Below are 13198 nucleotides of genomic sequence, written 5' to 3' on the forward strand. Positions count from 1 at the left end.
TTTTTCTTTTCAAAAGCTTTTAATAGGACACATTTGTTTTTGTCAGTTGTAAAGATTTACACTTGTTTTTTTCTTCTTTTTTCTTAAGAAAAAAAAATCCAATCCTTTTTCCAGTTTTCAAATCCAAATAAAATTTTCCCCATGAATACCACTTTTTCTTTCCCCAACCAAAAGACCTTGTTTTAGCCTATATACCTGATACAGTATAACAATATATTAACTATTAAATACAAAGTTCTGTCATATGTGCTAGGTTGTTATGGACATTGATATGGTACTGCACCTACTCTACTCATCTTGTGTAATAGTGTACATGGGTTATTATAGCCAAAGGGGCAGAAAAGGGGAGACTGAGCATAGCCTAATTTACAGTGGTTTTTGGGGGGTTTTTTCCTTGTTTTTTCTTTTCTCCTTGAACACACCTAGTGCTGAGTGCAATCCACAGAAGTCAAAAACAGTGTTCTTTGCCCTCCTCCAAAATATCTACAGTACAAACCTCTAACCAAGTTTTGAAAAATCACTTCTATGTGCAAGGGGCTGCAAGAACAGAATTTTATGTTTTTCCAGACATGTCTGCAGCCTCTTTTTTTCCCCCATGGTGTCAGATTGGCAATAACAAAATATCCTCCACCATCTGCATACAGTAAATCCACAGTAGTAAAGTGCTGGTGTGCTTGAATGAGCCGGAGAGCCATGCAACTACTTCACCATGGACAGGGGCTGAGCTTTGGGGGGGGTTGGGGGGGGGTGGGAGTGTTTTATGTGGCTACAGTTCTTGGACAGTAATAGCACTGCAATATCATGGAACTTCAGCTTAGCTGCTGACTCCCAAACACAACCTGGATGCAGGCTGTGAAACTACGCTCTACTTGTAACAGAGCAGGCCTGGCTCCAGGTTTATGAAAAGAAACTCGAAGATAAGAGCTGCTTCTCTTGCCAAGATGCTGCACAGACTTTTAACAATTTCTCTATAGATTTCTACAAAAATATTAAAAAATCTATCAACATAACCATTCTACAGAATTCCTGTGGATTTTGTACATTTTCTTTAAAAAAGTCAAATTCTATAAAATCCCCCCAAAGGTATTTAAAATGATATGAGTATTATTGCATGCGCTGCTTTACGTTTGTATTTGTCTTTCAAAAGGGCATCTAGAAAAAACTTATCTGGTTTAAAAAACAATCTATTTTACATGTATTTCTTTTCCTGAAAGCATCATCATAGAGGATCTTTTATTGGCTAGTCTTTACAGAATATTCATGTATGATGTAAACTTTTTTGTTACTTCCACAAACCTTGTCAGTAGGCAGAACCCCAAGCATTAAAATAGAATAGCCTTTAGGTTTTCTGTTACTTTTGAACATTTGGATTGACGTCACATCACTGTTTTGTGCCATGATTTCCAGTTAAAATGTTCAGTGGGTTTTTTTGTAAGGAAGGATCTGAAAAGTAGTATTGTTCCAGCTATGTGAACACAATCTTAATCATTGAGGAATCAGGGATGGCAATTTTAGTAGCCTAGCTAGTTTCCCAAATTATTTAGCACATGTGAAAGGAAAAGCTAGGGCTCATTATGGGTGTAAAACCAAAAAGGGATTAAGAATATTTCTCAGGCTTAATGCACTGTAATTTTATTATTTCCTTAAATATGATCTTGGGGAAGAACTGATGAAAGGTTTGTTTGAAATCATTGCTTTAGACAGGCTTAACTCTGGATTTGGGCTGGCATATCAAAGAGAGCAGGCTCTGTATGGGCCTGTGGTGAAGAGGGGAAAAATGTCCCAGCCAAGAATTAATCTAACTGCACTAAATAGTACAGAATGTTAATTCTCCTACTTCAAATACACTGATTGCCTGACTTCCTGCTGAAAGCCCTTACATTTCTCCTGGACATGTAAATCAGTAGGGATTGTTTATGGACTAAACATCCTCAAGTGAAAATAAAGGGGCTTAGGACCTCACACAGGCTGTGGGGTATGAACAGCATCTTCTCCTTGTGTGTACACTCAAAGCTAATGCAGATACACGTGGTGGAAACATCCTAATTTCTGAATGGATAAAAGGCTGTACATCAGCATGTTGTCGTGATTTGCAAAGATTGGTAGTTCTCAAAAAGTTACAAACTCCTGACTGACAGAATTAGCACAAATTCTCCTTCTGCCTCTGCTGGCATGATCTGTGGACTTGGTTTCAAGCCTGTGACTATTGGCACACTTCAAAGCATGCCTGCAATCTAATCTAGTTTACATCTTAATGTGATTTCATGGAAGTGGAGTGGAGTTAATGTCTGGCTTCCATCAGTCATGAGGTGTTGAATGGGACCAACCTTGAGTGGTTTTCAGGCTGTGCTGTCCAGTTTTACAGACTGCTTTTGACAGAGGACGTTAGCACAGGAGTAAACAGGTAATTTTTGAGATGATTGATATTATAAAGTAAGAACATGAATTCTGGGTTTATCCACTTTGTATCATCATGTTGCTGCCTAAGGCTATTGATAGATTGGAAATAAAATTGCAGTTGGGGTCATGTAAAGTAACTCTAGCAGTGATAGCAAAATACCTGGCTATTTTACTGAAAATCAGTAGTCATTTCAGTACTTGCAGACTTTCTGTAAAATAAGTTGCAGAAATGCCTTGATTCAGTAGAACATGAGCATATAATTTTAATTTTCAAGAATTACTTTATTATGATCAACCTCCAGGCATTCTAGACAAGAGCTTAACTTTAGGCATGTGCTTAAGCCCATTGTTGTGCCATGTCTGCCCTGATTTCACCCACTGCAAATCTTAAACTTGATCTCACTCTCCTTTCCACAGAGTGCAGAGAGGAGGACCTCCACTGAAAACAGAGGGATGAGGGAGGTGTAAAACTCAGCAAAATAAAAAGTCCATCCTGGAGACCCTGCAAAAACATCTCGGAAGTGACCACAGGCTTCTGTTGCCAGTTTACTAGGAATGCATGAAAATTAACCATTGACATGATTTTGTGAGTTGCCAGTGGATGATCTATAACATCTACTATGATCCTTTCATAATTCAATATCTGGTACTGTTAAACAGCTCTGCCTTGATCATCTTCAGACATCAACGTGTTGGACCTTCCTGGGCCTGAGCACTTGCTTTCATACTCTGAATGTCAATTTTATGCAAGATTGGAATATTTTGTTAAAAATTTGCAACTGTGTTTCTGTACTATGCAAACAATTGTTTTCCCAGAATATCATCGAAGTTCAAGGGGAAAATTAGATTACATTAAATAATCCTTATTTACTGCTGACTGTGGGATACATTTCCTCTGTAATGCACTAATTGGCTACATTTTGTGCTTTGCAAAACAAAATGAAACCCAAACAAAAAAAAACCAAACCAGAACAAAACAACAACAAAAAAGAAGGAATTAAATATATACTTTTTAGGTTAAAATATTTGTAAAAACGAACTTTATCTCAGAAATATTCCGAGATACATAAAATAAAAGAAAATTAAATGAGCCTTTAGCCACAAAATGTACTACATCCCGTGATACTAGATTCAATTAATTTAATAAAATATAATATACATATAGATTCTGCACATTGTATTGCTTTTACCTAAGCAGAACATATGCTTAAGTAAGCGTGATATAGGTTAACCACTCTTCTAACCAGCTGGTTCTTTAATCTTTCTTTGGAAATTTTTTACCCAGTGCCATTTTGGAGTACGGAGTTTTTTCAATTTTTTTTTCTATTACATGAAAGGAAGAAGACATTTGGCACCAACAGAAAAGTAACTCAGGGGTCCATTTCTGTTTGATCAAAGGAAAAGCTAGGAAGTGTCAACAAGTCTTTCTTTGGGGTAGGAGATGTTGGCATATTGTCTGGAAGCAGTGAATCTCCTATATCCACTGAATCCTTGGACTCACAGGATGGAGCACGCCTCCTCAAGCAAATGTCTGAACTGGCAGGTGAGATGCTGTGGGGTCCCCTAGGTACCAAACTCTGCCCATCAGGTGGATCTATAGATATACAGGGAGGGCTCAGTTTCTTCTTCTGCCGTGTACTTTGCAAGCATTCCATTTCACTGACCACCTGACTTATAAAGCCAGAGGAGCTGGACGTGGAATGGTGCTGAGGGCTGTTTTCTATGGAACAAATCTCTATTGAATGTCTCCTTTGATCATCTAACCAATAGGGTGGTTTTTTTAGCAGACCCTGGGTGTCTACACTGTGGTATTTCTTCAGGTCCTTCAGTATCACGTTGCCGGTATTGCCCACATTCCTCCTAGGTGAGAGAGGCTGACCCTCCAAACAGGCACTCAAGGCTGTGCAGGTCTCTGAAGTGAAAGGCTCTGAGGAGCTGTTTATTTCAGATATTTCTTGGTCCATTGAATCTTCAGGGGTCTCCTGATATGAGTCTGCACAAGTACAGGATGCTGGTGCCTGCTTTGAAATATTATACTGATTGTGGGAATGCTGCTGTGTATGGACGCTCGCCCGACTCCAGGCAGCCAACTCATTCACTTCTGAGGGCATCAGAGCCACTGGGGACTCCTCCTTGGGCACAGTGGGAACATTTGGGTCAGAGAGTTCACTCACCTCGGTGTGGAGATTCTCCTTGCTATCCAGAGAGTCGTTCCTTATAGCCATCTGTATGAGAGTGCAGAGGGGTTGGGGAGGAGAGGAGTTGCCAGGTGAGAGAGACAGACCAAACAAAGTTTAGTACAGGCAAGGCACAGCATTTACAGGGCACTCAGCTCAGCTCTGCTGACATCCCTCAGCACAGGCCCATTGACTCCTATAACAACCTGTGTTGTGGGTTCTACCAATTCCCATTGTCAGGGATCTGTGGGTTTGTCCCTGTGTGACAGCCCTTCACTCTTCCTAAATGGTTGACCTTTAGCTTTCTCCTCTAAGGATGGAGGGCTGCAAAACCAGAATGCCCCCATCCAAACTTACTCATGTTCTTGTTATGCAAAGGATAAAGGTCTACAGCAAAGCCCTCGATAATTTCAGCAGCACAGGTGTGATCAGGAGAGAAAGATGAGCAAGTGAGCCTGTGTATTCCCTTCTCTAGTTCAGGTGATGCTGAGGGCCTGGAATAGGATCCCCAGAGCCAGCAACACCAGAGCAACTCTGCTATGTGCCAGCATCAAGGCAACAGCCTGTCCCTGGCTTTGGTCCCTAGGCTGGAGCCACAACTGTGCACCATCTTATGGCAGGAGCTGGAAACATTGGAGTCCAAAGCTGGACAAATAATCATCCATATTAATTTGAATTCATTCTGATGCTTAAGTTCAGGCTTCCTAAGGCACATTTTGCCTTGGCTGTCTGGAGCCTTACGCAGCATCAGTGCCTGCTGGCAGAGGGAACCTTGGGCATGTTTTGAAGGCTTTGCCTTTTCACTTGTCAAAAGGCCTTGTCAAAAGACTTTATAAATCAGCCACATTAACTGGCCCTTAAAGGCAGAGTAACCATTTGAGAAGACTTTTAAATGATCTTAAAGATAAAAATCTTCACAGGGAAATTTGAAAGAAATACGTACACCTGGTCCTAGGTGTAAAAAAACTGTAAGGAGATGAAATTATGAAATTCCTCATGCTAAAGAATACTTTTGTGACATATCACTCCAAAATGATCATACAATTTATATAAATACTGTCCCACAAGGATCATTTGAGCCAAATGATCTCTATCCAGCAAAGCCCTCATCGGCTGCAGTGCGTCCATATGTGCACAGAGACACCATGGTCTATTGCAGCATCTGCACATTGCGTTCCCTTTGTCAATGGGGACAGCTCAGAGAATATTTAATATGGCAAGCAATGTCATCCAGTGCTGGTGAATCCTTTCTGGTTAAAATTTCACAGCATAATGCTGGCAACTAATCAGTCAGGAGTGAAGTTATTCTGGTCTCCTCAGCACCAGTAATTTTAATGAGTATTTGGGAGAAAAAATCATGTTCATATCCTGAAAAGAGACACAGACCACACGGAAGTTGAATACAGAAGCAAAAAGTAATTGTTGTCATTACTTTTGCTTGCACACCAACCTGTGTTGTGCACCACGACAGTATTAGTCACCATCAGTTTTCTTTCTCTATGATACAGGCATCTGTGGTTGTTGTTAGTAGTAACAGTACAAATGTTTTACTGGTTTTAGTGGTTTGAAAAATAAAAGGACCCTCTGCCATCTCAGAGGGGTGTACACCTGTAGCAGCCACAGCTTGGTGTGGGCTACACCTTTGATACAGAGTCCTGGGACTACAAAATCAATATAGGTTTAATTTCAGGTAGAATTCCTCTGGAGAAAAGCCTTTGTGCCATGCACTGCCGAGGAGCACAATCCTCAGCGCGAATGTTTTCCCAAAGCATCCGATCCACTCATCTTCCTCTGCAAGTGCATCGCTAATTGTCAAACATTCCGGAGTCTAAACTGGACGTTACTGTGGGGGCTGTGCTTGCTCTCCAGCACTCTGGAGGGAAAGGGAGGTTAAACACACAGGTTTTAATGCTCAGGGAAAGTGCAGGGACCAGGTATGTGATGAACAAGGTTTATCTATTATGGATTCAGGAGAGGAGAGGGCATGAGGGGAAGGAAAAGGAAAAGGAAAAGGAAAAGGAAAAGGAAAAGGAAAAGGAAAAGGAAAAGGAAAAGGAAAAGGAAAAGGAAAAGGAAAAGGAAAAGGAAAAGGAAAAGGAAAAGGAAAAGGAAAAAAAAAAGCCAAATCAGAATTGCATGCAGTATATGTAAAGGTAAGAATAAATGGGTACTGAAAACCAAACTTCTTTGCCAGTTTGGGCTATTTGGTGTGCTAGTGAGATTCTAGTGGTAGCAATAAAAAGGAGCCAACTAGAGAGCACTTGAGCAAGCAGAAGTGCTGTGGCTGTGAAGGGAATTTTGCCTTTTAAAGGACCAAGTTTCCCAGTGTCTGGCCATCTAGATTGCAATTAACAGTAACAGCAATATCACCAGAACAACCTCACTGCTCCCATTAGCCAGCCTGGGAGCTCCTTGCTACTCAGGAGCCTGCCCAAGGCAACCTCTCATAAGTTTGCCCTGGACTGTATCTGCTCACTGCCACAAAACTCTCTGCTCTCTAACCTACCACTCCATGAGCATGTTCGTGTCACTGCATGTGCAGGGAGAGGGAGGAAAGGAGGGCAATAAATTGACTTAAACATATGAAAAGCTCTACAAAAAGAAGCCATCAAAGATGTGAACAAAATTAGACTGGAGAAGATGGCTAACATGGTAATTCACTCTGGCTAGATGGCTTCAAAAGGATGGGTCTGTTGTTCATTAGAAAGCAAGAGAGAGTGGTTATGAACTGGAATCATGACATCAATTAGTTTCTTCATTAGTGGTGATTGGGGTAGCTGGCCAACCCCATGCAAATGAATACATGCAAGGAATTTCTTATGTCAATTTAGTATTACAGACTAATGTAATTGTTAACCTTGGTACTTCACATCCATTTTTAGAGCTTAATGAATCAACTAATTTGTCAATGTTGATTAAAAGATGAAAGAAATGGGAATATTTTTATATGGGAAAGAAATTGCTTTTGAAAAAATAGAACTGATCCCCTTTGTGTATGTAAAATCTGGCATGGAAATACTGAATAAAGCAGAGTTTTTGAATCAGATGTGCTTCTGGTCCTGGTCCAGCTGCACAATCATTGAAATATGCTTTAAAATGTGAGAGTGAAGCACAAGTTTAAGTATTTTACTAAAAAAAGATAAGTCTAAACTTATGCTTCCAATCAACCAGACTGGAATCTTTGATTAGATCCCTTAGATCTCTGATTGAATCAGGATTTAAATCAATGCCAGGCAAAAACCAGAGATAAAACTGGCTGCAAAATAAAACATGTTCTGCTGTGCATAAAGTCAAACTTTTTAAAAGCTCACAGTTGATGAAAAAATATTTTAATTTTCAATTCTCACTGTAAAATCAGTATGAGTTTCATGATGGTTTTGCATGTGAGATAACCAATTTCCATGAAACACTTCTCTTTTGGAAAACCAGAGGAGTTAGAGGAGGGGTGGCCCGGGATGGAGCCTGCAATCCTTGTGTCCTTTCAAGCACCAAAAAAATCACAGCAGTTAAGAATGAGTTCCTCAACCCCAACGAGCCCCTGGGGAGCATTTGGCTGCATTTATGAAGAGGATTAAAAAATAAAGTGCTAACAATGTGGAGAACATTTAGGCATGTTGCCAAAGGACATGATACTCATCATGCATGTTCTTTAGAGACTCCTGGATGGCTTTCGGATCAAAAACCACCAATCATTTTGTTATTTCTGTAGGAGAATTACAGTTCTCTGGAGATTTCTCTGTGAATCCCTCCTTGAACTTAAAGCATGGTTAACCAGGAAATGCATCAATAGAAAGGCCCAGCAGGTTTATGATCATAACTCTGCTTACCTGTCTGCGGAGCAGCCTTTCAGCAGAAGGGGAGTGTGCCTGCTGGGAGACCTGGGGCTTGCTCTCCCCCACCAAGTGGTCATGAGCTCTTACATGGTGGAAATGGTCCTTTGGGATTTGCAGGAGGGAGTTGGTGTCTGCCGGCTGTGACTGCACCGATGCCTTTGAACCTTGCAATGGGGAGAAGAGGCAGAAATGGGACGTGTTCATCCAAGGGTTGTGTCCCAACCTCAGTGACCTCCCAGGGAAAACTGCTCTGCTGCACCTTAGATCAGACAGGCACAGCAAAACTACTGAGTTCAGCAACTGGCTCCCCAGAACTGGGGAAAAAACTCCCATCTACTAGTAAATTACTCCAGCATTGTCTATTATTTCATTTTCCTTGGCATTTCCCCCTGATACAACTGGGACTAGCTCCTGTTGAGAACAAAAGACAAGGAACTACAAGTTTATCTGAACTGGCAATTCCTGCATCTCTGCTTTTGGGCCAATAACTACGCAGGCAGCCTCACTTCTGAGCACTGCAAACATCTGACTTCGAAAGGCTCTAGAAGGTGCCCCTATGCCTGAACTTGCATGGAGACCAACTGCTGGGCTCCCCCAACCAGCATGCACACACTGGAAATGAAGTGAAAGGGAACAGCACCTGGCAGCTCTCAAGGCTGGTTTTACAAAGCCTCTCAGAAGAAGGAAACACATACACTCCAGCCTCTTCCTGACCTTTCATGGTTGCTGGCTACTACTTCTAAAAGTTTTGAAACTCTGTGTGCTCCCCTCACACACAGGTTCAATGTTTTTCAAAACAATTAATTTAATCTGGACTGCATCCCAGGGAATCTCATTTGTCCTGGAATCTTTCCCAGAGCAACAGCCCCATTACCAAGGAGTATTCAAACAAATGCCTCCTGCAAGTGCCAGTGTTTCTGACAACAAAACTTTCTCAGCTTGAAATATTATGGCTTGGTTGTGATTTATTAGAGGCGCCTGGCACCTCTTACTGTCTTCACTGCACTCTATAATACTACAAACTGTAAACAGGTGGTGGTGACTTCCCCCACCCTGAAAAGCAGTGACATTGTAGGTGGAAGAGGACAGTGATACATCAGAATTTGGGGACCTTACACACCTCCCTGCACTCTGGCCTGCTTAAGACGATTGGAATTTCACCAGCAGGAGAAAAACACAAAAGGTTTAATTGCTTGTTGTGGTTATAAGACATCAACTTTATCTCTCCAAATTATTTCTGCTATACCTCAGTGGAACAGTTGTTCCTGTGGATTTACAAGGATGCAATGCTTGTCCCAAGAAAGCCAGGGCTGTCAGATAGGGCTATTCAGGCTCTCCAAACTGAAAATGGGAAGTGAAATTTTGAAAAAGAAGGGACTCATAAATTACCCAGTCCCTTGCTGATGTAGTTTTTGTTCAAGACAGTGCAAATACATCCCAATTAAAGGTCAACAATGAAGCACTGGAAATTCCCTCTGCAGCAAACATGATTCTTTCATGTGGTCAGGAATTTCTTTACTGTTACAGAGACCCATAAATTCTTGCTCAACTGAAGGTTAATGGGAGATTTGCTATTGCTTTCAATGGGATTTTAGCTGCACCATTAGCATTATGTGCAAACAGGTTCTTCAAAACACCACTCTTGACCTTGAAAATTGTATACTGTGGCAGAGATTTCTCACAACAACAGATTCATCTTCCTTCCTTGTGCCCACATATTTTTTTTTGCTTCTGTTCAACAGTAGCTATTCATCCAAATTCTTATTACTATGCAAATTTCAACATCTTATTTCTAATCTGTTCAAATCTCCTACCATTCTGAACATTGCTGAAACTATGTTTTGCTTAGAGGCTTTCAAATGGCAATGCTTGTAAAAATTTCCCTGTCTTATTGGTGACAAATTTCTAAAACGATGGCATGTACAGACAAATTAAAGGTGGCTCCATTCACTTCCCAGCCCCAGGTAACCCCTGGCAGGCAGAAGAACTGGGGGCACAGGGACAAGCCCTGGGAGGCAACTGCATGCACAGGGACAGAGGTGCAGGCAGGGAAAGTCCTCTCTGTACATAAGAATATCTCTGAATTTAGCTCCAAGAGGTATATCCCAACCATGCACACTGGGAAGAGCAATTCCACACTCCTTCATTTTCCCATTCATCTCACATCAACATGTCTCTCAATTCAGCACATTTATGTTCATTTCACAAGCATTTAGAGACACCTTCTTCCCATCTTTCATAGATGTTCCCAGACAGAGCTTCTGAACAGGTACTGCTGCAAAAAACAGACAGGAGGAAGTATTTCTCTACTGGGATTTCTCCTCTGGGGCCCGGTGGGACAGATGGAGCCCAGGCTGTACGGACTGTAACCTTAGGGAACCAGGCAGGAGACAATCAGTGTTGAGCCAGGCCACTGTCACATTTTCAAAAAATTATGAGGAAAGGAGTTATCTTAAACAGGGCTTTGTAAATTGTGGAGGGTCTTTGCAAATTGTGGAGGGTCTTTTCACAGCCATTCCACAGGTCTAAACACACAACTGGAAACCAGTGACAATTTTCTCATTCCTGCTGAAGAGCTTGGGAAACCACAACTCTTGCTCTATTGGAAAATATTCTTGTCCCAGCTGAGGGAGGTGTACCTGACTGGGACTTGTGATGTGCCGGTTTCCTGTCACCCAGGGAGGGAGGGCAGGGGCTGGAGTAGGGTGGCTGGAACATATAGCTGTCATTTGGCAAGGAGTGGGTGCGTCCCACTGAGGGCTTCCTCACACTCAGCAGGTCCTTGCTGGGGGACAGGGTCAGCGTGTCGTCCTTGGAGCGGAGATCAGCCTGAGGGGAAGAAAAATGTGAGGAAGGCAGGCATGGAAGGGTGGGAAAGAGAAGAAGTACCCAGAAACGCGAGCGACAGCCATTGCAACCAGGATGGCATGATGGGCATGCACAGGGTGCACGAATGGATCTATTAGGGAGCCATCCCTCTTTGTCAGGGTTGTCAATAAACTCTCACACAATGGACCACAGAAACACGAAGCCACAACGTAGGAATAAACCATGACTATTTCAGAGATATGCAAAGAAGGCATCATGCCTCAAGGTCAGCAAAGGTCACATGCTTGGCAGAACTTTGACCCTCTCTAGGTGCCCTCATTAGCAAGGCAGGCTTTTGCAAAGGTGAGTAGTTTCCTCTTTTAATAATAAAAGAAAGAAAAGCAAATAAAAGAACCCCAACCCAAATGCAAAAACTAGCTTACAAAAAATATTTTCTGTTCTGACTCACAGCACAATTTTATTGGATTTTCTTCTCACATAATGAATAACCAAACCCATTTTATTGAAAAGGATATCTAAACCTACTGCTTCAGGGTGAAAGCCATTCTCTAATTAGAAGGGATCTAATGCAAGCAAGAGTTATTGTATATATGTTGACTGTGGAATTTTTACAGCCAAAGAGACTCTTGGAATGGGCAGCCCCAGAGGCAATATTGAGTGGATTCAGGTCTGATTTCATAAGAAAATATCTTCCAGAAATGTTCTTGGGTGTTATTGTCTTGAAGAGTATTAGCAAAAATGGAAGCAAAGTCATCTTCCCAGTGTATTTCCAATGAAACAATTATTTAATTGTTAAAATGTCTCAAGTGAAAAACACAATAATAAGTTTGTGCCACTGTAGTCTAGTACAGTATTTGGCTGATCATTTTTTGATAACTTTAGATCTTATTTTCTGAAAAATTTTCCCTTCATGCAGTGCATTACAGGTTTTCTGTAATCAACAGAGATTTTTTTGATCCCAATTTTATCCTTCAGTCATAAAACCAAAATTTAACTACGGCATTCATTTGCACAAGAAACAGGATGAGATTAAAAGGAATTTACAAAAAGAAAAAAAAAAGAAAGAAAAAAAAAAAAAGAAAAGACGGGGAAGAGAAAAAAGAAAAGGAGATCAGTGTTGCCAGTTTAATGAACAAAACAGGTCTGCACTACCATGCAGCATTTGTTTCAGTCCTTGGGAAACTGCTGATTTGGATAGAGCTTGGACACAGACTAGATAAAGGAGACTGCAATCTCCTGATACAGCTTGTGGAAGGAGAGCAAAATATGTGCTGGTAAAGCTGAGAGTTGGGATTTTGGAATCTCTCTGTCCCTCCCTGCCTTCCCCTTCTACCCACTTCATGCTGTTTTGCTGTCATAGTACTGAGCTTAAGGCAGAGAAGGTGGCCTGAAACCTGAGATCTCTGACTCATTTGAATCTGAACATGAGTACTTGGATTTGAGACCTCATCCAAATCCAAACTGCAGTGAACCTTTAGGTTCATTCACTGGATCCAGTATGGGTTATTTCCACTTTTGGATCATCTTGGGGGAAATCTCATGAGTGAAATTCATGAAAACCATTGAAAATGGCTGCAAATTGATCTTCCTAGGTCAGGCTACAGTGCAGTGGGAGCACATGACTTTTTGGCTCAGTGGTACTTTTGAAAAACATGTTGTTTTGCCTTGACTGAAAATCAAATCCAAGTTTTCCTTGAACCAAAAAAAAACCCCAAAACCCCAAACATACAAACAACCCCCAAAACAATACAAAACCAAAAACCAAACCAACTAACCAACCAAACAAAAAACCCCAATCTAAATATTTTATAACTAAAGCCACATCTAAATGAAGTGTAAAAATATGCATTTAGAAGAGATTTAAAGGAAAGCTTGCAGTTTTTCAAGGGTTTGGGCAACTGTTGCAACCAAAAACTTTTTGGTATTGATAAAAATTAACAAAACTCTTTGTTCAACACA

At 41.2% G+C, this 13198-nt stretch overlaps 1 protein-coding gene across 20 annotated transcripts in view; it reads right to left on the minus strand.

Annotated features, from left to right (window-relative positions):
* Window positions 1–13198, minus strand: part of CACNA1G (calcium voltage-gated channel subunit alpha1 G) — a 147340-nt gene continuing 134142 nt past the window's right edge. For 16 of the 20 annotated variants that reach the window (XM_038157252.1, XM_038157248.1, XM_038157249.1 and 13 more), the window contains 3 exons: window positions 11050–11239; window positions 8405–8574; window positions 1–4625 (listed from right to left, as the gene is read on the minus strand). In XM_038157252.1, coding sequence (XP_038013180.1) covers window positions 3771–4625; window positions 8405–8574; window positions 11050–11239 — 1215 coding nt within the window. In that variant the 3' untranslated portion in view covers window positions 1–3770. Of the gene's footprint in view, window positions 4626–6027; window positions 6534–8404; window positions 8575–11049; window positions 11240–13198 lie in introns of all 20 variants that reach the window. The other 4 variants (XM_038157251.1, XM_038157250.1, XR_005259364.1 and 1 more) reach the window with 4 other exon arrangements.

The sequence above is a fragment of the Motacilla alba genome, chromosome 18, assembly GCF_015832195.1.
Source record: "Motacilla alba alba isolate MOTALB_02 chromosome 18, Motacilla_alba_V1.0_pri, whole genome shotgun sequence".
Taxonomy (NCBI): domain Eukaryota; kingdom Metazoa; phylum Chordata; class Aves; order Passeriformes; family Motacillidae; genus Motacilla; species Motacilla alba.